Raw genomic sequence first — 24,502 nt, 5'->3', positions numbered from 1 at the left:
TTGGAAATTAAATGGGTGATAAAACTCTTTAGTGCTAGCTCATAAAAGAGAGCAAGGTCCTCTTAGCAGGTAAGTAGAAAAGGACTACCTACCTCTGATGAAACTCTAGAAGTTGCATGGTTTACTGCTCCAAGGTGCTAACTGTGGGCATGAACATTATTATCCTTGTCCCAGGGCTTGATTCTGAAGTGAGTTGGAGTGGGAGGATGTACAAAGGGGGCATTCCAGGCGATACTAGGAAAAGTTAGGGATGTCAGATTACAAGGAAACAAGGGACAGTGAACAGTTTAATACCGTGGCTGTGGAGAACAGGTATGTGAGGGGGGAGTACAGACCTGCTGGTATTGAACAAGGAAGGTTTCTTAGAAATTGAGAAATTCAGAGCTAATCTTATGCCTCCCAGTCTATTGGAGTGAGGTGTGGAATGACCCAGGGGTTTGTCAAAGCTATAGCTCACCAACCACAGAGACTCAGGCATGCCAGACTCTGGCACTGACACCCAGACCAAAGGACAGGGCCCAGCGCTCACTTTTTACTAGGTCCTGCCCTTCAGCCTTCTCAGACTCACAGTAAAACTACGTGTGTCTATTACTTTCAGGCTTTCTTCAGTTAGTACACAACCGTTCTGGCTCCTGGGGTACAGACCAAGTTTCACCACACTATATGGACTGATAAACAAGAATATATATTAAACATAAAATTGTACCTTATGGCTAGAATGTGGACTCAAAGTCTAGACAGAAAGCAAGTGTTTTTGTATGGGGTCACCTTGCTACTTAGAACTAAAGTTGAGGTTTTCTGAGAGAGAGTTCTAGTAAGAATGACTAGATGGTGAGTTGTTACAGAGTGTTTTTAAATCCCAACAGTCTAATAGGATTCAAAAAGTATTTTTCTTCAAAGCCAAGGTTTTGCTCTTAATTGCAATTCTACATGGGTATTCTTGCTCAAAAATCTCATTGCCATATTGCAGGCCAAAGAGATCTAGAGGGAAGCCAGTTGTGTCTTTACATCCTCTATTTTGTCTGAGTATCTATTGTGTGTTAGGTTCTTTAACTGGCACTGGCATTACTTGGTCCAGGTAGCAGGGGTTAGACTCAAACACTTATGTTCTCAAGAAAGCAGACAAAACAACAAATGGACATATGGTAATTTCACTTAAAAAATATAGAAATGTGTTCAGTTTAGCCAGAAGCACAATTTTTGGGGGGGGGGGGGTTCAAGACAGGGTTTCTGTGGCTTTGGAGCCTGTCCTGGAACTAGCTCTGTAGACCAGGCTGGTCTCGAACTCACAGTGATCCGTCTGCCTCCCAAATGCTGGGATTAAAGGCGTGCGCCACCACCGCCCGGCTCAGAAGTACAATTCTAAGGCCTCTCTGGACACTGTACTGTACTGATTAAAAGGGTGAAAGGCTGATCACAAAGATGATAACCAAAGAAACCAGAGCCCAAATAAAGACGGAAAAAGCTGTGTGCTACTGAGCATGTAATCTTAACATTGGTGAATTAGGAGTCAGAAGAATGCATTTGGACCCAGTTTTTAGTAATTTATACCAAACTGATGTGCGGGGGCGCCTTAGATTTGGAGACACATTTTACATTACAGAGTAATACTCCGCAGCCTTTAAAGCTTAGTTCCCTTATGAGTACCTGGGCATTAACACTCATCCTTCCCGCAGTTTGGGCAATCTAACCATACTTAATGAGTCAAAGTCCCAGCTTGTTTGTAAAACAAACTGTTAAGCCATCTAACCTGTCAAGATTTCCGATGAGAAATGCAGCAAGCTCTTTTCAGGACAAAGTGGGTGGCCCTGAAAAGGGCCTTTATTAGAAGCGAACCTGACAGTTCAGCCGCCGAAACCGTAGAGGGTGCGGCCCTGGCGCTTGAGCGCGTAGACCACGTCCATGGCCGTGACGGTCTTGCGCTTGGCGTGCTCCGTGTAGGTGACCGCGTCGCGGATCACGTTCTCCAGGAACACCTTCAGCACCCCGCGGGTCTCCTCGTAGATGAGGCCGGAGATGCGCTTGACTCCTCCGCGCCGGGCCAGGCGGCGGATGGCGGGCTTGGTGATGCCCTGGATGTTGTCGCGCAGGACCTTCCTGTGGCGCTTGGCGCCTCCTTTGCCCAGGCCTTTCCCGCCCTTGCCGCGACCAGACATCGTTGCGAGGATGTGAGAATGAATCTCAAGCTGCCCAGGCGCCCTCTACAGCTGCTCTATATACGAGGACTGCGGACCTTTTAGGAAACTGAAAAGGCGCGGGCGGGAAAGTGCTTCAGTATCCGCCCCCTCTACCTCACTGGCTGACTTCTATTGCCCAGAGGAAGACACAGTCCCTGTGGTGTGGGGGGGAAATGTGAGTCTTGCTTTCCTCTAGCAGTTCTCAGTCACTAGTCTGTCTTTCAGGAGTGTTCTTGTGGATTCTGCTAAACATTCATCATTTGTAAAAAAGGAGGTTGTGGCCATACACTTGTCTACAAAATCAGACATAGCATATACTATAAGATTACCTTTTTAAGTGAAAGATTTAGAAAAATGTGAAGTCTCAATTTTCGCAAGTATTATTAAATCTGACCTGTCATGAAGATTTGCCTTTGTTAGAGGCCTACTTGCCAGCACAAGCTCCGTTTTCAAATCCTTACGAAGGGAGCTGGTATTGCTTGAATACATACACACACACACACACACACACACATGAATATATATTCAGTACACACACACACACACATGAATATATATTCAGTACACACACACACACACACACACACACACACACAGAGTTTTCTATCTCATGGAATGCTGTTTGAACTGAAAAGATGAAGACTCGCCCCTGCTGGAGATCTATTCCTCTTTTAATAAAAGCTATTGCTGCCAGGGGAGGATACTATGTCTCATGGCCTTGTCTGTGCCAAGGAAACAGTGAACAACACTTGCAATTTAAACAAAAAGAACACCGAAATCCTGTAAAGTAAGACTTCAGTAATCCGTGGCTGAAGTAAGGCGGTACACACATCACTGCTATGTCTGATACATGAGTCTATGTTTTCTCACACCACACAGTTTGGGTCAGTGTCTTTTTTGCACTACAGAAGTAATTATAATTGCTTTTTTTTTTTTTGGAGCCAGTGGAGTCTTGAAATACACACTAGTCCAGAATGAAATCAAACCTGAGGCAAGTTTCCTTCTTACGTCTGTAGTGCTGGTGTGAGCCTCAATCTTGTCTGGACAGGGAGGTCATCTTGAAGATGTGCTTTAGCTAGTGCTTGCCTGAGAAACTTCTGTGATGTTGGAAGATTATACGTATATATACACACATATATGTATATATATATGCATATATACATATATATGAAATCCCAAACACTCAGAAGGTACTTGGAATTTACCTTACCCCAATTAACCCCAGAGATCTCTTACAACCCTTTATAGAAAGGCACCAGTTGTCCAAACCATTGACTGTAAATGCCAGAATGCCCAAACTGTGAGGACACCAGGGTTAAACAACAAAGTGGCATCCTCTCCCCCACCTAAAGAACTCAAAGGCCACTTAAGGGGAAACTAAATTCGGGTGAGGTGTCGGATGTGGCATCAGCTCAGCATATCCCCAGACGCTGCCTAGTTCCCCAGTGAGGCTGCACTATCCCAGCTCAACTACCCTAGCTCTGTGGATCTTCCTGTGAAACCTGTTAAACGGACTTTCAGTTATGCAGGTTGTGGGTGGGAATGTATTACACAGGGGATTCCGGGCTTTCTAAAGACCAGGCTGGTCTCAGATTTAGAGATCCACCTGCCTCTGCCTCCAGAGTGCTGGGATTAAAGGAGTGGAGCCCCACTACCTGGCTGAAACTCATTTTATGCATCCACCTTTTCCTGCAGCTTTTGAAAGTCTTTAGATTTTAGGATGCCCAAGAACCTGCCCTGTAGGAGAAATCATGAAACTGCTATCTCTCAGCTGTTTCTATGGAAATGGTGTACATTTGTGTGTGTCTGTCTAACATGAAATCCATAGAAGATGAAGTCGTAAGTTTCATGGCTGTCATTTAGCTTAGGAAGTTTTTTATCATCTCTTTTTAATCTCTATAAAACATTTCAAGGATTACTTAAGTGGATAACCTCCTCTTTCAGGATATAAGTAGATTTTGGATTCAACAAAACAATCTCTTCGATGTTACCCTCCAGAATAACGAGTGAAAACTGAGTGAAGGCTCTCGTGGTTTCCAGTTTGTGGTCCCTGTGGTTGATTCAGGGTTTAAGAACCTCCTTCTTGCTAATTGTAGTCATGAGAAGTAGCCAGGCCACAGCAGTCACAAAGGTAACTGTACGCAGTATGTCCTCTCTCTGTAAATACATGGAAGATTTCTTGGTGAAGTCAAGTGTTCTGTAATGTCTTACATCCAGGAGCATCAGAGATTACCAAAAAATTAGGAACCAGTATTTAGTGGTTCTAATATATGGGAATTAAAACAATTCACGGTGCCCAGTAAGACTTGTGCAAAAATGAAATGGTAACATATGCTAAGTGAATAAATATAAGTGTGCAACTCCAATAAGTAGTAAGCAACTGCTACCATGTTCACAGAAATGAATGCAGCTATGAGAATTTTCACATTGGAACTTTAATCATGTCTTCAGGTGTAGGCAGTGCAAAGGTATACATAAAACAGGAAGGGACTGCTGTACTCCTGGTGATGACTGCTGTGGACAGTGACGCCGGAATGACACGAACAGCTCCTTCCGTGTACCCGAAAAATGCCACATAAGGGAATCACTGAGTGGTTTAGATCTAGTCTGATCAGCTGAACAATTCTGTACATAGCATATATATTTTAATGACTTATATCATCACATGTTCTTATAGCCCAGAGACTTGATTGTTTTGTTTCTGCCGAATAAATGATCACTTTTCATCAGGCCCTGTTAGGTGTGTGTGGTTAGGTAAGTGTGCAGAGAAGATATCTTTAGCACTGACTAGTCTGTCTTGTGTTAACAACCTAAGGATATCTTTAAATCATTAACTTTACATCATAATGAGATTTGGTGAACATAAAGATTATTAAAATATAACACCAAAACACTTTTTTTATTTGCTTGACAAACTTGGATCTTCAGTGAAATGAGTATTTGATGGAGAATATTACCTTTCTGCTTCATTATCCAATAAAAATCCAACTATATCACCTTCATTTCATTGTAAAGTAACAGAAATAAGAGTTTTCAAGTCATTAATGCTTATTCTGAAATGTTCACGTTCTCAGGTACATACAACCAGCTAATAATGTTGCTTGTTACAGACTGTATTATATATGTAATAAAATCAGCAACCAGTATAAAAATTCAGAAACAAAACTTTTCAAATTCTCCTTATTTTTCAATATTGAAATTCCAATCATTTTGAAAGAGAGCAAACATGCAGGAAATGCAGTGATAAGCTTGGCAGGGGTGGAAAGCTTTACAACTGTGCTGAAGTCATGCGTTTTTTAAACAAGGAATGAGGGGTCAAGGCAGGTTATATCCCACTGTTCCTCACGTTCCAGTTGCTAGACTTATGTTCCTTCTTCAGGTAGGCTTATTTTTTCCATGAATGTGAAGTGCTCTTCACTGCTGTACTGACTGAAGAAACGTGCTCAGAGCTCTTGATCTAGAACTGGAACAGCACACACTCATCCCACCTCCACAAAATGATTAAATCAGTAAACCATGGAAATCGATCCGAAATTACACATTGGTATCTCAAATATCTTAAAAAACAATCGATATTTTATACAATAATTATTCCCCAGGCACGCACAACTTTCCCTTCTAGTTCCAATTCCTAGAGCTTGGTGCAGACAGCCCCGGGAGTGTCTGTGTTGTTGCTTCCGCGAAAAACCCAAATTTCCACACATATTTGAGTAGAAATGAGTTAATCTATATAATCTCGAAACGATAAGAATGTGCAGAACCATGTTCTGAAAGAAAAGTTTGCGAATGATGGCGAGAGTAATAGTATTTTTAAGGAAAACCTTAAAGTTGTCTCAATTTACGTGAAGTTTCAAAGAGAGTTGGGGCAATCAGAGATGTTTCAGGCTGCCGATTTTGAATTTAGCCGTACAAATTATGGCAAGAATGAAGCCTACAGGCTCCCGGATCAGTTTCCCCCGAGTCCCCAATTATTTCGTGCACATATTTCTTATATTTTTACTCTTTTTTAAGAGGCAACAAACACAGTCACAGGGCACAGCTGAAGATCCCTTCTCCGGCGGCGCGGCGCACGGCGCAGGGAACCAATCACCACGCAGCTTCTCTCTATATAAACCCAGAGCCTTCAGCAGTGGGAACAACCCTCTCTGACAGTTTGCGCTTACTTTTAGCTTTTTAGCAAAGGCACTAAACATGTCTGAGACCGCTCCTGCAGCGCCTGCGGCTCCCGCACCTGTGGAGAAGACCCCTGTGAAGAAGAAGGCGAAGAAGACCGGCGCCGCGGCTGGGAAGCGCAAGGCGTCCGGACCCCCGGTGTCCGAGCTCATCACCAAAGCTGTGGCCGCCTCTAAAGAGCGCAGCGGCGTGTCCTTGGCCGCGCTCAAGAAGGCGCTGGCGGCTGCCGGCTACGATGTGGAGAAGAATAACAGCCGCATCAAGCTGGGGCTCAAGAGCCTGGTGAGCAAGGGCACCCTGGTACAGACCAAGGGCACCGGCGCCTCCGGCTCCTTCAAGATCAACAAGAAGGCGGCTTCCGGCGAGTCCAAGCCCAAAGCCAAGAAGACCGGGGCTGCCAAGGCTAAGAAGCCCGCGGGCGCAGCCAAGAAGCCCAAAAAGGCGACTGGTGCTGCCACACCCAAGAAGGCTGCCAAGAAGACCCCGAAGAAGGCCAAGAAGCCCGCGGCTGCTGCAGGCGCGAAGAAAGTTGCCAAGAGCCCGAAAAAGGTGAAGGCAGCTAAGCCCAAGAAAGCAGCCAAGAGTCCAGCAAAAACCAAAGCTCCCAAGCCTAAGGCCACCAAGCCAAAGGCGGCCAAGCCAAAGGCCACCAAGGCAAAGAAGGCCGCCCCCCGCAAGAAGTAAAAGTGGCGCGTCCTACTTTGAAAATCTCAAACGGCTCTTTTCAGAGCCACCCACAGATCTCATTCAAAAGAGCTACACTCTTCTGGGTAATTGCCTCTTGTGGCATTGGTCAGCTGAGACCAGCTATACAGTTTGAAGCAAGGCAGTTAATTCTGTGCCAGCCCATACTTTGGGCTACATATGGGTATAAGTGCTCGTTTAATGCTTAATCTCCATTTTGTTCTGTGCGAAAGCAGTAATTGAGAAGCATTGGCTGTTAGTGTCCAGGAGCATTTTTACACTCGCAGCGTTGGCGGGAAGTCCTCTTGTTTCTGGCGCCTAGGCGTGGTTAATTATCTTTAGCAAGCCAATCCGACAGTGGGGTTACATGCTGGACCTGAGTCTTTGAGCTTTCCTTTCCAATCTGTCTACAGACCGAGGTTTTGAGAAGTACCCAATCAGGACATCCTGTCAGTTATGAGTGGCAAGCGTATCACCAATCAGCTCGGTTTAACTGCGTTTGTGCACTCTAAGGTGGGTTTTTTTCCTTCCCCTCCCCACTGCTTGTCTCTGAGCTCTGGAATTCTGTCCACAGGGTATGAAAGGTTGAGGTATTCAACTTTTTATTTTTTGTTTGCCTAGAAATTGGTGAAAGACCTTGTATTTCTCCTTTGCCTCCCCATCGGAATGTTCAGGCACTGATCACATGTCACTGCTTAAATTTGGAAGCTGTGTTAAACATCCTGATGCCAAGTTTTAGTAAAATGAAGGTCCTTTGGCAGTTCATACACCACGTTGCTTCCTCATGCGTTGCTCTGAGTTTACCTGTTCTTTAGAGAACAGAACAACAATGTGAAGAAGGAAAAACCATTTTGGTGGACTGCCTGGTTTGCAGGTGGATTTATCAAAGTTAGGGGGGGAAAAAGATGAAATGAATTTGGTGTTGTCTTTTCCATTTCATTACTGTAGGTAAAGGTTTGCTTTTTTTCTTTTTCTCTTCCTCCCCCCCCCACCCCCCGTGGGAGCCTGCTTCCTTTTCATCCTGATGTAAAAATTCTACAAATGCTTTTAATGGAGCTCCTGGTAGCGAGAAATTACTGAATACTTCAAAAATATTTTTTCCATTATACATACTCGTGTGGTCGGAGGACAACTTGCCGCCGTTTTCTTTCTGCATGCGGGTCCCAGGCCTTGCAGCTATTACATGCGGGGCCCGAAAATGTGAGCCCATTTCCACTTTGACCAAAGGTCAGAGAGTTCGAAGTTACCTCCAGTTCCTTCAGGGTTATTGTGCCTACAGGTAGAATGGAGAATTCTGCTCCCTCAAGGTTATAGTCAACAGGTGTGGCTAATATCCAGACCCTGTACTCCAGGAATAGAGAAGTAGATCTGTTCCCACCTCAAAAGTCTAAGGATCCAACTAAGGGTCCAGTTCCTTTATGGAGATACAATGCATTTTACCCAGTCAGTGGTTTGCCTACAGAACGTTTTGGTCTAGGTTGTGAGCCTGACTTGTTTTGTTCTAGCAACAGAATGTTTAACTATGACTGTAGCCCACAAATTTTAATTGGTCTGTTCATTTCCTTGTATGATGTTAGGTAGTTTTTTTTTTTTGTCTTACTCCTACCTTTTAGGGTCAGGGTATTAGTACTCACGGGAATTCCCTTCCGGTACTATTCTGTTTCTTCATTTTATTATTTTCATTCACATCTTCATATTCTTTACTAATATTTTCTAAAACCCCATGACTCTACCCTGGCAAAAAGTGTCTTTGTTGAGGCTGGTCCCTGACAATCACATGTGTATTCTTATAAGCCTACATTTCAACCTAGCATTTCCCTTAAATGAATAGTGGACCCTTAGAGATGGTTCAGTAGGTAAAAAATCTTGTAGACAATAGTGAAGACCTGAGTTCAATCCCGGGACCCATACGATGGAATCAGACATCTGCAAGATGTCCTTTGACTTCTAACACACACACATACACACATACACACACACACACACACACACACACACACACACACATCAGATATAGTTAAACTGTAATGATAGGCACTGAATTTGAGTAATTTCATGTAATTAAAAATTAATTTAAAAGGATGGGTAGCTTCCTATTACATTTTAATGTGCCTGTGACATGGTCTGTGTAATCAGATGCTTGCAAACTCTGCAAGCTGGGCGGTGGTGGTACACGTCTTTAATCCCTGCACTCGGGAGGCAGAGGCAGGCGAATTTCTGTCAGTTTGAGGCCAACCTGATCTATAAGAGCTAGTTGCAGGATAGACTTCAAAGCTACAGAGAAACCCTGTCTTGAAAAAACAAAAAACAATCAAAAAAGAAGAAAACCAACAACAAAAAACCCAACCCATAATACTCTGCAGTTATAGTGTCTCCAAATGAAGCTGATATTCTGGGTGTTCTCCCTATCTGCTGCAGGAGTTATCTGATGTTGTTAATATGGGGGCCAGCCATGATAAGCTAAATATGGACAGGTCACCCAAAGGATGTTCTTTGCCAGAGTAGAATTTGGCCATTGATAAATTTAATAAGAGGCCGGTGTGTCAGTATTTTACCCTGAGGCACTGCCCGTTTGCAGGAGGAACCACGAGCTGAGATTACCCGACCTCCACCCAAGAACACACAAAGCAAAGGAAATGTTTGGCATTCCAACCTTTGTGGATAGGATCACGTGCCAGCACATATTTGCCAGGACACCCCTAGATAGATGTCAGCCAATCAGAGCTCCTGAACCTCAGAAGCCCCTCACCCCCACCTTTACTACTATAAAAACCCAATTCTAATCGAGCCCTGTTTCTCTGGTTATTCCAATATGTTGGACTTGCAGAGAGACCAAGTTTGCAAACCTGATTAAAATAAAGGCTAGTGACAATTTTTCTTATTTTGCATACTTTAAGTACTTAAAAATCATTGCTTTTCAGAATGTATGTTTATCTGGGTAGTCGTGGTGCTCTCCTTTAATCCCAGCACTCGGGAGGCAGAGGCAGGGGAATCTCTGTGAGTTCGAGGCCAGCCTCGTCTATAAGAGCAGTTCCAGGACAGGCTCTAAAGCCAGAGAAACTCTTGTTTCACAGCCATTCGAAGTTGTGGACTGTTGAGCAAGCGTTCAGCGGGACGAGACCCAGTGGAAATGCCCATGGCCCTGTTCATATCCTTTAATCCACCGCTCAGGAGACAGAGGTAGGCCCATCTTTCTTTACTCGTTTCCCTCTGTGAATGTGCATTTGATTGAATTTATAAAGTCCCATGAACTGAGTAGAATACTGTATGATATCAATTGGATTTAGAGATTTTAATTACATATATCAATCTATATTAAAATGTATGTGAACACAATGGGGATATTTTTCTGACCCTTTTCTTTATGGCCTCGATTATTATCTACTCCCTTTTCTGCTGAAGCATGTAACTCCAAATTTAAGGGAAATCTACAAAATAGAGAAATGCCCATATGTGATATGTCAATATTTACAATGTGTGAAAGCATTAGAATGTGGAAACAAAATAATTAAAGAGTATATCTGAATTTTCTTGTATTTTGCTTACCATTTCTGTAAGATAAAATTTCTGCCTATTTATGGATTACCCAGTAGGCTTTTTAAAAAAATCCATCATGGCCATATAAAATACTCTATTAATAAAGGAGATGTAAAAAATGAAGTAGCTTGTATGTAGTTTTACATAGCACAGGAGCCTTTGGGTCCAACCCATGGGTAATTACCACATTTCATTCGTCAGTAATAAGCCACTGCTAGGGACACAATTATATGGAACTGCATGTTCTCCGTTTTAAGACCACTTTAAACTTTAATCCGGTGGAAGGAAAGTACATACAGACATGGCTAATGATTTGTTTGCTTAGTTACCTAGGTGCCACCCAAATGATGGGCTCAGGAGGAATGTCTCGGGCTTCTGGTGTTTTTGAACACCTGCTCCTGCTACAGCGAGAGGAGGAGAGCACTACCAGGCACCACTGTGTAGAAATACGATCGGAGGGAAAGCATATGAATGGCTTCTGGTGTGCTATGTAAGGAAACCCAGCCAGGCCTCTTCCTCATTCTTTTTTTTTTTTTTTTTTTTGATTTTTTTCGAGACAGGGTTTCTCCGTAGCTTTTGGTTCCTGTCCTGGAACTAGCTCTTGTAGACCAGGCTGGCCTCGAACTCACAGAGATCCGCCTGCCTCTGCCTCCCGAGTGCTGGGATTAAAGATGTGTGCCACCACCGCCCGGCTTCCTCATTCTTTTTTGCCTCCACGTGGCAGCCTTCTTTCTGGGGCTGGGCAGAACTTCATAAAGAATGATGCTGTGTTGTGATCGACTTTTGGACAAATAAGATTTGCGGATTTTTTTTTTTAAAAATATTTATTTATTTATTTATTTATCATGTATACAATATTCTGTCTGTGTGTAAGACCGCAGGCCAGAAGAGGGCACCAGACCCCATTATAGATTGTTGTGAGCCACCATGTGGTTGCTGGGAATTGAACTCTGGACCTTTGGAAGAGCAGGCAATGCTCTTAGCCTCTTAGCCATCTCTCCAGCCCGATTTGCGGATTTTTAAAATTATCATTATCATCCTCATCATTAGTAGTCTTGTTAGCTGCAAGATTAAAAGGTTGGTGAAGATGATGTTTAGTAATTATTGCTTACTTTGCATGAACTAGCTCTCGTTTTCCTACACTGGGGTGCCACGCCAGCGCGGGCTGGAACCAAGAGTCTCAGCGGAGAGCGTCCAGGTTGAATAGAAGACCCAGAGCATGAGGTTGAGGTGAAACAGCTTCTCCCTTTATTCTCTTGCTGGGCTGGCTTTTATACCATGGCACCAAATGAGGAGGGGGCTGCGAAGGGACTGTAACCTGACCCTGGCAGGGATCAAGGAAAGGTCACCATGCACTCAAAATTCCTTCCTTTCCGGCTCCAGGAGCAGAGGGAATTTATTATATTTTCCTTGCAGATAAGCACTTCAAATGGGGGCAGGGATATCAACTCGGGGCTGCAGGTCCCACACTGGGGAAGGTAGATCCTATTTCCTAACCATTGTCTTAGGAGGAGGTAGAGAGGAGAACCGCAGGTAAGAACTTTTATTTCTGAAGCTCATACTTAATTCATTATATTACTTTGACTTAAAATCTTTTGTTCTAAGGTGGTGGTGCACATTTTTAATCGCAGCACTTGGGAGGCAGAGGCAAGCAGATCTCCGTGAGTTCAAGGCCAGCCTCGTCTACAAGAGCTAGTTCCTGCATAGGCTTCAAAGCTACAAAGAAATCCTGTCTCGGAGGAAAAAATGTTATATTTTATTTTAATTCGAGGCAGGGTCTCACTATGTTTCCTAACCTTGCCTGTATGTATCACCTGATAGAGACTAGGCTGACTCATAGAGATTGTTCTGCCTTTGCTTGCCAGTTCTGGGGTTTAAAGGTGTGTTCCACCATGACAAAGCCCAGTTTTGAGTTTCTGAGACAGGTCTTTGTCACTTATCCCATGATAGTCTTAAACTCATTATATAGCTAAGAATAGCCATGAATTTTTATCCTCCCTCCATTTCTCAGGTTCTGGGAGTACAGGTATCTTCCATTTTTCACATCTTCTGACACTTTAATGTTGGGGTATTTTGAATAAAAAAAATGCCTGTAAGCCTGAAGTGACCATACAACATTATGTATTTCTTGGTGAATGCCCCACTGATGGTCATCTTTTGGATAAGTATCAGATCGTATGCAGTGTTGTGTGCGCCAATCAACAGCCTAGATATGGTTATTAGTTTTACACATTTCAATGTGGGAGGAAATATTTAGAGTTGGAAGTACTAACCATTTCAAATTTTTTATTTTTAAATTAGAATTTAAACCCACAGTGTGAAAACCTGGAGAAAACTTTTAAAGATCCATTTTTATATTACTACATGTTGAAAATAAAGTAACCAAGTGTTATTAACCCTCCAACCCCAACATGAGGTATTTAGATACTTTAAAAATGTCTTTATGTTACTAGTCATTTTGAGTTTAATAAAAGATATATATAATTTTCAAGATCCACATGTATGCCCAAGAGGGCAGCTGTTGCAGCATCCAGTTCATCTTGAGGATTTCAATCTGTCATAACATAAATGTTTTGGTTTCAAAAAAAAAATTTAAAAATAAAACCAGCACTCCTGAGGCTGATGCAGGAGGATCGCATGAGTTTGAGGCCAGCCAGGTCTACAGAGTAAATTTCAGGACAGCCAGGGCTGTTACATAGAGAAACCGTGTCTTTGGGAGGCAGAGTGTGTGTGGGGGAGTACAGGGGGGGGAAGACTGCCTCAAAATGAAAAAAGGACAGGATAAAAATTTATGCTTTAAAGCCACTGAATTTTCCGAAGCCTGTCATGCAAAAATTGAGAATATAATGGGCTACCATACTCTCTAAAAAATTATCAACTTAATCAAATCGCCAGCTAAGTGAAGGAAGGGTTACAGGGAAAAAAGGAAACAACCAACTATTATGTAAAATTTTTATCACACTCCAGATATATTCACTTTGGAACTAGTATGAACACGTGTTGGTTGGTGATTATTTTACGAGCACGTTTTTAAGCCTTGACATCTATTCAACCACAATTTACCAAAGGTCATTCCATCTTGTTTAAAAAAAAAAAATGTGCTTCAAAGTAAGCATGTCTTCGAGCACTAGCTGTGGTAAAACGCTTAGAACGTAAAATCGTAGATCTTTGAAAAGGCCAAAGTGGAGTGAGGGGGATTGGGAGGGACAGCAGACCAGAGCCCTGACAGCAACCAGACCTTAGTTTCTCTTCATTACAATGAGACAGAGCTGAGCAAGCAGGTGTCATGAAAACCACAACTTATGGGTGACAATCAGCAAACACCCCCATAAATCCATCTCAGCCGACCCAAAATCCCTTCTGCTAGCTCAGCAAGCCCTCAAAGCCCTTCTGCTAGCTCAGATGTCCCTCCCCCCCACTCCTCACCCCCCACCCCCGCCCCTGGACTTCTGCAGGCTAAAGATTGCTTTCCCTACCCTGCTGCTGGAAGGTCCCTAACCAGTCGGTCCTTTCACCAGTCAGCCCCAGATTAATCCCTCCTCTCTGGAATTCCCCTAACTCCGCTTTTTAAAAGAAACTTGTGACCTTCTCTGGGGGTTGCCACGTGCCACCCTAACGTTGGAATTAACAAATTAACAATTTACAAAAGGTCATTTCATCTTGTTTAAAAAAAAAAATGTGCTTCAGGACGACTCCAAGACCCACCTGCCATCTTAACGGAAACTTCAGGATCCAAACCCTCAGACAGAAAAGACCAATGAAATTACAAAACTGCTGTGGGCACCTTTTCTGACTTATTTCAACTTTCACTTTGAATAGCAGGTACAGGGCATCCTGATATACAGCCTAAGTGTTCTTGTAGCTTAAGAAAAGGTACGAAATACGGAGATACCCGACTAAGTCCTGTCTAAGGCTCACAGGCACTACAGCACCTTTTGCAGATAATGGGAGTTGGCTCTTAAAAGAGCCTTTTTAGTTGATCACGTGCCAATGTGGGAAATGTGCTCAAGCCCTCTCCCCGCGGATGCGGCGGGCCAGCTGGATGTCCTTGGGCATGATGGTGACGCGCTTGGCGTGGATGGCGCACAGGTTGGTGTCCTCAAACAGACCTACCAGGTAGGCCTCGCTGGCCTCCTGCAGAGCCATGACGGCAGAGCTCTGGAAGCGCAGGTCGGTCTTGAAGTCCTGCGCGATCTCGCGCACCAGACGCTGGAACGGCAGCTTGCGGATCAGCAGCTCGGTCGACTTCTGGTAGCGCCGGATCTCGCGCAGCGCCACGGTGCCGGGCCGGTAGCGGTGGGGCTTCTTCACGCCGCCGGTGGCCGGGGCGCTCTTGCGGGCGGCCTTGGTGGCCAGCTGCTTGCGCGGGGCCTTGCCGCCGGTGGACTTGCGAGCTGTCTGCTTTGTGCGAGCCATCGTGATCAAGAAGCGGGAGGAAGAGTGCGCGGCCCTGGTATTTATACAGGAAACGCGTTTCTCTGATTGGCTCTCGTCCAGCAGCTCTCAGGCTTCCGTCGGAGTTTGCGGAAGTGCTTCTAGGGATTGACGATTGGCCAATTCTTGTGATTGCTACATTCCAATGATAAGCCCGCCCCCTTAAACAATCAGTCTTTTTTTTTAAAAAAGAAAACTAAGCTTGTATGCTCTTCACTGACGAACGTAGTTTTAGCCTAGCCACTTTTCTTAACTCTGCCATTTTTCTGCCTAATAATCTCCAGTTGTTATTTTCATACACATATTTCAAAATTGCTCATATCCTTTATTTGGCGGCGATAACCACATGCCTGAGGTTCTGCTTTCCACCCATAGGATCCCGGAACCATGCTCAGCTCAAGAAATACTTGCCACGTTTTACACGTGTTGGTGTCGCCACAGAAATTGTCAGAATGTAGTTTCTTCTGACTTAAGAATATAAGTTAAGTTTCCTTCGAGATACGTCAGCACAGTTGCTGTCAATTTAAAAAATGTGTTGGGGCATAGCGCGAAAGCATCTCCAGTCTAAAGCCTCCGAAAAGATGGCGGAGCGGGGTTTCAGGAGGTTCTTTGTGACCGTATAAAGAAATTCCGCGGAATTTCCTTCCGCGGAGATCTGAAGCTCCGGGACAGAGCTAATCGTTTGCTCCTACTCACGTTAGAGTTCCTTTCCTTAATTTCAGGTAAACAAGGGAGTTACAACTTATTTTCAAATTACGATATAGACGTGTAATAGTAATTGTAAAAAGAACTCTTAGGATACAAAATTACGACTTAGAGTTGCGAAGCAACCTAGATCTGCAAAATAGTCAATTCTTTAACCCCCTCACAAGGTTTTAGAATTTTTTTTTTTACACTCTTTAGTCTACTGTCTTTTTCGGTCCAATCAGAGTTTAGATCGGTAACTCCTCGTTTACATATCCCTGCATTGCACAGTAAATTTGGAAAGAGTCTCAATACTTTTCAATTCGGCAGCATGTTGCTCAGTTTACTAGATCCAAAGCAAAGATGTTAAAGTCCGAGAGAAGCTTACAAAGAACACCAGCAACCACGTATGCAGTAACGAGAGCGTTTTGTTAATTCCAACGTTAGGGTGGCACGTGGCAACCCCCAGAGAAGGTCACAAGTTTCTTTTAAAAAGCGGAGTTAGGGGAATTCCAGAGAGGAGGGATTAATCTGGGGCTGACTGGTGAAAGGACCGACTGGTTAGGGACCTTCCAGCAGCAGGGTAGGGAAAGCAATCTTTAGCCTGCAGAAGTCCAGGGGCGGGGGTGGGGGGTGAGGAGTGGGGGGGAGGGACATCTGAGCTAGCAGAAGGGCTTTGAGGGCTTGCTGAGCTAGCAGAAGGGATTTTGGGTCGGCTGAGATGGATTTATGGGGGTGTTTGCTGATTGTCACCCATAAGTTGTGGTTTTCATGACACCTGCTTGCTCAGCTCTGTCTCATTGTAATGAAGAGAAACTAAGGTCTGGTTGCTGTCAGGGCTCTGGTCTGCTGTCCCTCCCAATCCCCCTCACTCCACTTTGGCCTTTTCAAAGATCTACGATTTTACGTTCTAAGCGTTTTACCACAGCTAGTGCTCGAAGACATGCTTACTTTGAAGCACATTTTTTTTTTTAAACAAGATGGAATGACCTTTGGTAAATTGTGGTTGAATAGATGTCAAGGCTTAAAAACGTGCTCGTAAAATAATCACCAACCAACACGTGTTCATACTAGTTCCAAAGTGAATATATCTGGAGTGTGATAAAAATTTTACATAATAGTTGGTTGTTTCCTTTTTTCCCTGTAACCCTTCCTTCACTTAGCTGGCGATTTGATTAAGTTGATAATTTTTTAGAGAGTATGGTAGCCCATTATATTCTCAATTTTTGCATGACAGGCTTCGGAAAATTCAGTGGCTTTAAAGCATACAGATGCACTGCCTTCTAGTTTCTATGTCTCTGGTTGTGGTTTCAACTGATCTTTGTAGGAATACATCAGGGTCGAGGGTTCCTGTCTACTCTACTGGACCAGGATCATTTTGCACATTCTAAGTGAAGTAATGCACTTGGTATTCTCATTTTTTCCCCCAGAACTGTTGGTGTGGTAGGTGTAGGAGAGGGCCCTAGAAGGGTAGGAGAAAAACAGGAGACAGCCACAGGGGTTTGTTGATGTATGTGTAATGTCTTGCCATTTCTGTCTAGGTTAGGAGCTGAGCATATCTCTCTCCTGTTGCCCCTTCTTTCCTCCTTTCTCTCATTCCAGCAGACACTGCCTAACAATATAAAATATCCAACCGCATTGTAATTAACTATGTATGGGAGGAATACACAAACCAGAAACCATACATAAGGCCCTGTTTTTCTGTGCTCCTTGCTACAGCTGCTTGTGTTCATCCAAATCTGTGAATGCACCTTAAAGCTATTTTCCTGAAGAAGCCTAAATAGCCTGCATTTGATTAGAATTCTCGAAGAGTGGCTTCGTTTTCTTGTAAAGTGTTAAGTAGAGGCACCTCAAGGTTTATAGATAACAATAGGCAATTGGTCTTCCTATGTCAGATGGTTATTGTACAAATTTTATATGCTAAATTATTTGCATTTTATCTTTGTTGAACTCTCCAAGTGAACATAATGTATAGATCGAGTTGACCTTAAGGTCATATAAGATTGACCCCCTAGGAGGAGTAGCCTTCAGGGGAAGCACTGCAAGAAGACATGCAAGAGACTTTACCCATACTACTATGTATGATGGCTATTCCTGCTCATCAAATGACTATACCTGAATGAATTGGTCCAGAAATGGAGGGCACGCTTGTCTAGATCTTGAGTCAGGACGACACACCCCTTTAATCCAAGTCTTGAGGCAGGAAGGTAACACCTTTAATCTGAGTCACACCTTCTGCTGGACAATGGAAGACGGAGGGGTTCAGTTGCGTCTTTGCTTTCCCTTGCCCTTTCAGCTAAATCAGTCCTCCTTCACTGGCCGTGGAGCTGACTTCTTCGGTATTCCAGCATAAACAGAAGCCCTGCGGAGACACCCAGCTCTGTGCGACTGAGCAACTAGTACATTCTTGGACTTTCTATTCACAGCAAGTCTAGCCATTGTTGGATTAGTTGGACTACAGCCTGTAAATCTTTCCAATAAATTCCCTTTGTTTCCGGGCTGTGGTGATATGCACGCCTTTAATCCCAGCAATTGGGAGGCAGAGGCGGGCGGATCTCTGTGAGTTCGAGGCCAGCCTGGTCTACAAGAGTGAGTTCCAGGACAGGCTCTAAAGCTACACAGAAACCCTGTCTCAAAAAAGAAGCTCACCTTGACTGCTCCAAGCAGGAAAGAACATCCACCTCAAGCCCACAGAAAACGCAGTCTCTCCATCAAGGGAAAGCGACATTTACCACGGGAGATATGGAATGCAAACAAAAAGCCTTGTGACCTAATATGCACTGAATCTTCCCAGCTGCTGTGCCAGTTTAGTGACTTACCTTAACCAAATCCACTCCCTTCTTATGCTTTCAAATTCAACTGCTTGGTTAAAATCGGTAAATATTCACTTAGGTCTCTTGCCAGTCTTGATTTCTGAGAGCCCCCAAGCCGTGGAAAACATATTGATGGGTCTTTCTTTGAGAATCATTGTCACAGTGAACGCAGCTGAAAGCCTGGGGGAATTAGGTCACTGTGGATTTTTTTTCCCACCTATCTATATATTATACAAGGTTTTGAGAGAAAACCATTTAAAAGCATCTCAAAATATCTGGAGCCCATTCCTTGTCTCAACACACTCATGTTTTTTAATTAATTGAATTAATCAACATTTTGAAAGACACAGTGGGCTAGTCATGGTTCTCTATCGTCATGGAACTTATGGACTGGGAAATGTGTGTGTGTGTGTGTGTGTGTGTGTGTGTGCATATACAAAGGGAATTAATTAATTAATTTATTAGTTTTTCAAGACAGAGTTTGTCTGTAGCTTTGGAGCCAGTCCTGGAACTAGTCTCTAGTAGTTCAGGCTGGCCTTGAACTCACAGAGATCCACCTGCCCCTGCCTCCAACTGTTGGGATTAAAGGCGCGCATCACCACAGCCCGCCAACAAAGGGAATTTATTGGAAAGATTTACAAGCCTGGCTAAGGTGAGCTTCTTAAAGCTGCTGTTTCCTTTCTCTTTTTCTGTTTGTGGATCCGTGCTTTCCCAGCACGTTTATGTGTGTATACCACGTGCATGCAGTGATCTTGGAGGCCAGAAGAGGGCGTCATACGACTGGGACTAGAGTTACAGATGATTGTCAGCTGCCTGTCAGTTATAGGAATTGAACCCCTTCCTCGGGAAAGGCAGTAAGTAATCTTAACTGTAGTGTGCCATTTTTCCAGACCCAACAACTTTTACTTTTTAAGTGTCCACTAAAAACATAGCAAATTTCCTATTTGGGGCTTGGATAGTGAAGCCAGACTTAAGGATAAGACTTTTTTTTTTTTTTAAAGTTTTACACCTAATTTACTTTCTTTTTTTAATTTCTTTCTTTTTTTTTTTTTATGTGCATTGGTGTGAAGGTGTCAGATCCCCTGGAACTGGATTTTCAGACAGTTGTGAGCTGTCATGTGGGTGCTGGGAATTGAACCCTGGTCCTCTGGAAGAGCAGTCAGTGCTCTTAACCACTGAGCCATTTCTCCAGCCCCGGATAAAATGTTTTAAAATTATTTTTATTTTACTTTTCTAGTAATAAAACCAGAAAGCCTGTGACTGAGTCCTCAAAGGATTATGTCTGGCCTGTTCCCTCTCTAGTTTTGGTTCTATACAAAAGAACAAAACAAAAACCCAAAACCCAAAACACTAGATGTGCTGGAGGTCTGGGATCCCAGTACTCTGAAGACTGAAGCAGAGGCATCTGGAGCTCCAGACAAGCCTGGGCTACTCAGGTGTATGAATGGCTGGGATGTAATCGGCCAACCAGTGCAACACAGGGAGACCATGTGGAAAAACAGCCCCACATCCTTGAGATGAACTTTTAATAAGGAACTTAAAGAAGGAGTGATCTGAAAAAAAAATGTATTTGCAGACATCTTAATGGACAATTATTCTCTAGTATAAATGCTATAGTCTTGAGATATTAATTGTAGCAGTTTATAAACAGTAAAATCTAAAAGCTCATTCTCTAACGTTTGTAAGGAAAAATGTAACAATTGCATGGGCAGAGCGAGACAAATAGAATAAAAATGCTACTGGACCTCAACAGTGACAAGGGTCTAAGACCTGGGTCCCGCCCGATACCTAGAGGCACATCATCCAGGGTTTGGATAATTTTCAGACAGAATCGGATAGCAGTGTTTGTAGTTGAGGGCAGAGGTTTATGGCTTCACCAGACCTAGAAGCTGTTTTTCTGAATAATCTGGTTTTTGAGTCTGTGGTGTGGGAGCTGAATTAATTGGCTAGTTTTTGAAGTTCAGGGCTCTGGGCCTGGTGGTGAGGCTCACCTGCGTTCTGCACAGCAGATTTCCTAGAATCATGGGCTTGCTTTTGGTCCATGTTTTTTTTTTTTGGGGGGGGGGGTCAGGCGTTCATTTAGCAGCAATTTACAATTTAGAGGCTACAAAACACCACTTTATAAAACAAAGTAATATAGACTTTGTTGTCTTTCAAACCCACTGTGTCTTCTATCTGAGGACACACTTTTCTTTTAACTTTAAAAACACCCAAACTTCCCCACCCTCTTGTTTTTGACAGGTTTTGCCATATAGCCTTAGCTGGCATCAAATTCACAGAGATTCCCTTGTCTCTTCTTCCTGAGTGCGGGAATGATTAAAGGGAATGGCCACCAAGCCCAATGACTACTTTTTTGAGATGACACAGGTATCATATTAACCTCCCAGAGCGGTCTCAGTTTCTTATACAAGGTCTGAATGGGAAATCACATTACTCTGTACTAATAACAAAGTAGCAAAGAGATTCGACTACTCATTAAGGTCCCTGGCAGAGACTCTCAGGTGATACAGACTAATTCAAAGGATTAGGAGGTCCTGAAAAGGGCCTGGGATGTTAAAATGTCCATTGGAATTAGTAAGAGCCAGACTTGGCTGCCCAAGTCAAAGAACCTACCATCCTGGAACTTGAGCGCATAGATCATGTCTATGGCCATGTGGGTCTTGTGCTTGGAGCGCTACCTGTAGGTGACAGAGTCCCAGATATTTTCTCCAGGAATATATTCAGCACCACTGGGGGGAGGGGTGGTCTCCTCCTTGATGAGGCTGGAGATGGGCTTATATGTCTGGGTGTTTTGGTTGCATGTCATTTACATACAATCCTTGATAGAAGCCAAGAGAAGGTGTCAGATTCCCTGGAATGGGGTTATAGCCAGCAGTTGACTGCCATGTAGTGGTGGAAATTTAACCTCAGATCTCTGGAAGAGCAGTCAGTACTCTTAATTCTTGAATCATCTCTCCACCCCCTGCTCCTTTTCCTAATGTTAGTCATCCTTCTCTAGTGTATTACAGGTTTCTGGTCAACCCAGCACTGAAGCCATTGTACTTAGCCAGCTAACATGTGTCTTGAACATTTGATTTGCCTAAGGTTTGTGATTAAGTACATGCAATTATGTCTTGTGGTGTGTTTGAAATGCGTACCTGAAATGCTTGGGTGCCTAATTTCTCTTTGAAAGGTCTCTGGAGCATGTTCAATCAAACTGACATGGCTATAGTATGAAAAAAGACCCGAAAGTTCCTGGGGACTCTGCAGTCTACTCTTAAAGATACACACTAGGTAAGTACTCTTAAACATACCAATTTTGTTGGAAAATGAAGGGTAGATCCTAACCATATACTTGTTTATCAAGACATGAAGAGATGTAGTATCAAGGACATTTATTAATATTTGAATTCTTTAAATATAGAATGTCCACAAGATAGATATTCATTGTAAATCTCATTGCCGAACCTAAGAGGTCCTTTACTTCTTTCATCCTTCTGTGTGGTGGGATTGCAGGCAAAGTCATTATTAATAGTTTTAGATTTATTTTTAAAGTGTGTGTGTGTGTGTGTGTGTGTGTGTGTGTGTGTGTGTGTGTGGCTGGAGAGATGGCTCAGTGGTTAAGAGCATTGCCTGCTCTTCCAAAGGTCCTGAGTTCAATTCCCGGCAACCACATGGTGGCTCACAACCATCTGTAATGAGGTCTGGTGCCCTCTTCTGGCCTGCAGACATACACACAGACAGAATATTGTATACATAGTAAATAAATAAATATTTAAAAAAAAACAAAGTGTGTGTGTGTGTGTGTGTGTGTGTGTGTACATGTTTTGAAGGTGCCTGTGAAGTCCAGAAGAAGCTGTTAGGTCCCTTGGCCCTGGAGTTACAGGCAGTAACTAGTATTCAAACTGATTATCTCCAAGAACATATGCTCTTAACCACTGAACCATTTTTTTTTTAGCCATCTGAAACCATCTTAAAGGATCCTAAAATGGATTCTTTAAGAAATTGGTGTAACCTAGTCTTTTGTATCTCTTTATATGCAAACACTGTATGTTTCATTGATTATAGACAGAAGAAATAAGTGTGTAAGACCATAGTTGTTTCTTGAATAGGGCAAAAGCCATAGAACCATTTATTTTTGAACGTTTGGCAAAGATCTAGAAACTCAGAGATAAGAAAACCAGGGTCTGGGATGAATGAACAGCAAGATTATCTACTATTTGATGAATTGCTAAAGTCGATGCCCAGGAGTGAAAACTAGATTCATGAGACTATCAGAGAAACAGACATTGAATCTTTTTTTTTTTCAGGGAGCATTTTACCGTTCCTACACCTAGCCTCGGTGGTTTCAAAAGGTTGAGCCTAAGTACAGTAATTCTAAACATTGCAGAAATGTGTAGGAAGGGGCAGGAGGCTGCTGGAAGACTGTGAAGTTGTGGATACACACATGGACATTGACCAGATCACAATTCTCTGCACTTTGTCTCCCCCCACCCCACCGCCCAGTTACAATTACAGGACGATTCAGACATTTTATGTTACTGTCTTTTTTTTTTTCCCCTAGTAAAAATGTACAGTTTCAACAAAAACTTCAAAACAGGGAACTGTGGAGGGCTCTGTTGAATAGCATGGAATGGATAAGGCCACAATTGTATTGTATAGAAACATACATCCTCATTTTTGTCTTTACTATTGATATAATCAAACATTGAATCACTTTTTAACTCTAGTGTTTTAACTGTGTAGCAATGAGAGTTATTTGTGATTAGTGGGATGCACAGCCTCCAAAGAGCATAGCTGGCAAGTTGACTCTTCAGGTGGGATCATGGCATCCAACCCAAGGAGCTTAGTCTAAGCCTATGGAAGGTTTCTGGTGCAAGAGAAGAGAATCATGCAGGTTGTCCCCTAATCATCATATCATGGTCATCTTTTGTGGGTGGTTACAGCACGAAATACATTAATGAAAATGTAACAATAAAAAGTAAGAACGTCAAAGACGATTGGCTTCTGAATAATAATTTTGTTTCACTTCATGGTAGCAACCTTTTTTCCTTGCTTAAAAAATTCTTTACAACAATTCATTTTTTTTGAAATGATTTAAGACCTTCATAGCTTTTACTACTTTCACTGATGTGATGAAGAAGAAATCAACGTGTTTCAAATGATGCTTAAAGGATTTGCTAATAGATTTGCTAATAGAATTGCTTAGGAGGGAGACGTTAAGTCACACAAAATAGAATTTAACTAAGGCAGCACTGCCTCCAGAGATAAGCAACGTGTTAACCAGGCCTATCAGAGAGAAGCAAAAGTTACTTGGATGCTAATGTTTGTTTGTTTATGAAGATTCACCTCCAATTATGTTTTATTTCCATAACAAAAGACTATCCAGCCAGTCGCAACGCTCCTGCTGCAGCTCTAGGGGGCAGTGCAGAATCACACCACCCTTCAGTCCCAGCCTGCCCCTAAACTCTTGCTAGAAAAAGTGTAATTCTGGCAGGTGGAGAAGAACCTGGGGAACAACTATTCAACAAGAACACAACAACCGTGTACTTCAGAAATAATTCTGGCAACATCTTTGCTCTAAATCTCCTATCTGCCCAAGTGGCCAGATTTGCAGTCTCCTGCCTCTGTTTAATTTGTTCAAAGTGTAATCTGAGGCTGGGGCATGACAGAAAGCTAGGGATGACAAAGTGTGGAATGCATAACTCTAACGTGTATGGAAATTAGGAAAGTCTTCTGCTGATGGCCAGCATCATTCTCCAGAGCTGGACACATGCATATGTATTAGGGAGGGAGTTTCTTCCCCTTTAGTAATCTCTAAGTGTGAGGAATGATTTGTCACTGGATGGCCTAATACTATGAAAATTAATTTAAGAACAAACTAAGTACATATACTCTTTGATTTCTACTTTAGAGATCAATTAATTATAAGGTTATCTATGAATTACTGTACAGGCTTGGAAATGGTGAAAACAGTCAAGGCAAAAACAGGAATGAAAATTAGAAAGTAGCCCTGCAATG

The 24,502-nt window shown here is 43.0% G+C and overlaps 2 protein-coding genes and 1 long non-coding RNA gene across 3 annotated transcripts; 2 read left to right on the top strand and 1 right to left on the bottom strand.

Moving 5' to 3' along the window:
• Positions 1–1,799: 1,799 nt before the first annotated feature.
• Positions 1,800–15,103, bottom strand: LOC121434137 (histone H3-like 2). Its single transcript, XM_041632954.1, has 2 exons — positions 14,659–15,103; positions 1,800–2,199 (listed from the first exon to the last, which is right to left on the bottom strand). Exons 1-2 carry the CDS (start codon positions 14,985–14,987, stop codon positions 1,845–1,847), a joined length of 684 nt encoding a protein of 227 aa, XP_041488888.1. The 5' UTR covers positions 14,988–15,103; the 3' UTR covers positions 1,800–1,844.
• LOC121434117 (histone H1.3) lies at positions 6,330–7,075 on the top strand. Its single transcript, XM_041632931.1, has one exon. The coding sequence runs from the start codon at positions 6,369–6,371 to the stop codon at positions 7,032–7,034; it is 666 nt and encodes a 221-aa protein (XP_041488865.1). The 5' UTR covers positions 6,330–6,368; the 3' UTR covers positions 7,035–7,075.
• Positions 14,636–23,470, top strand: LOC121434138. The gene is made up of 4 exons (XR_005972390.1): positions 14,636–14,660; positions 19,218–19,356; positions 21,675–21,775; positions 22,792–23,470. It is a non-coding gene; the product is annotated as an uncharacterized LOC121434138 (long non-coding RNA).
• The last annotated feature ends 1,032 nt before the right edge of the window (positions 23,471–24,502 follow it).

The sequence above is a fragment of the Microtus oregoni genome, unplaced genomic scaffold (assembly GCF_018167655.1).
Source record: "Microtus oregoni isolate MIOR12 unplaced genomic scaffold, Mior012 000042F_ref0000377, whole genome shotgun sequence".
In the NCBI taxonomy this organism is placed as follows: Eukaryota; Metazoa; Chordata; class Mammalia; order Rodentia; family Cricetidae; genus Microtus; species Microtus oregoni.
Note: the sequence above shows the minus strand (reverse complement) of the source record. Positions and strands in the feature narration are given on the sequence as shown.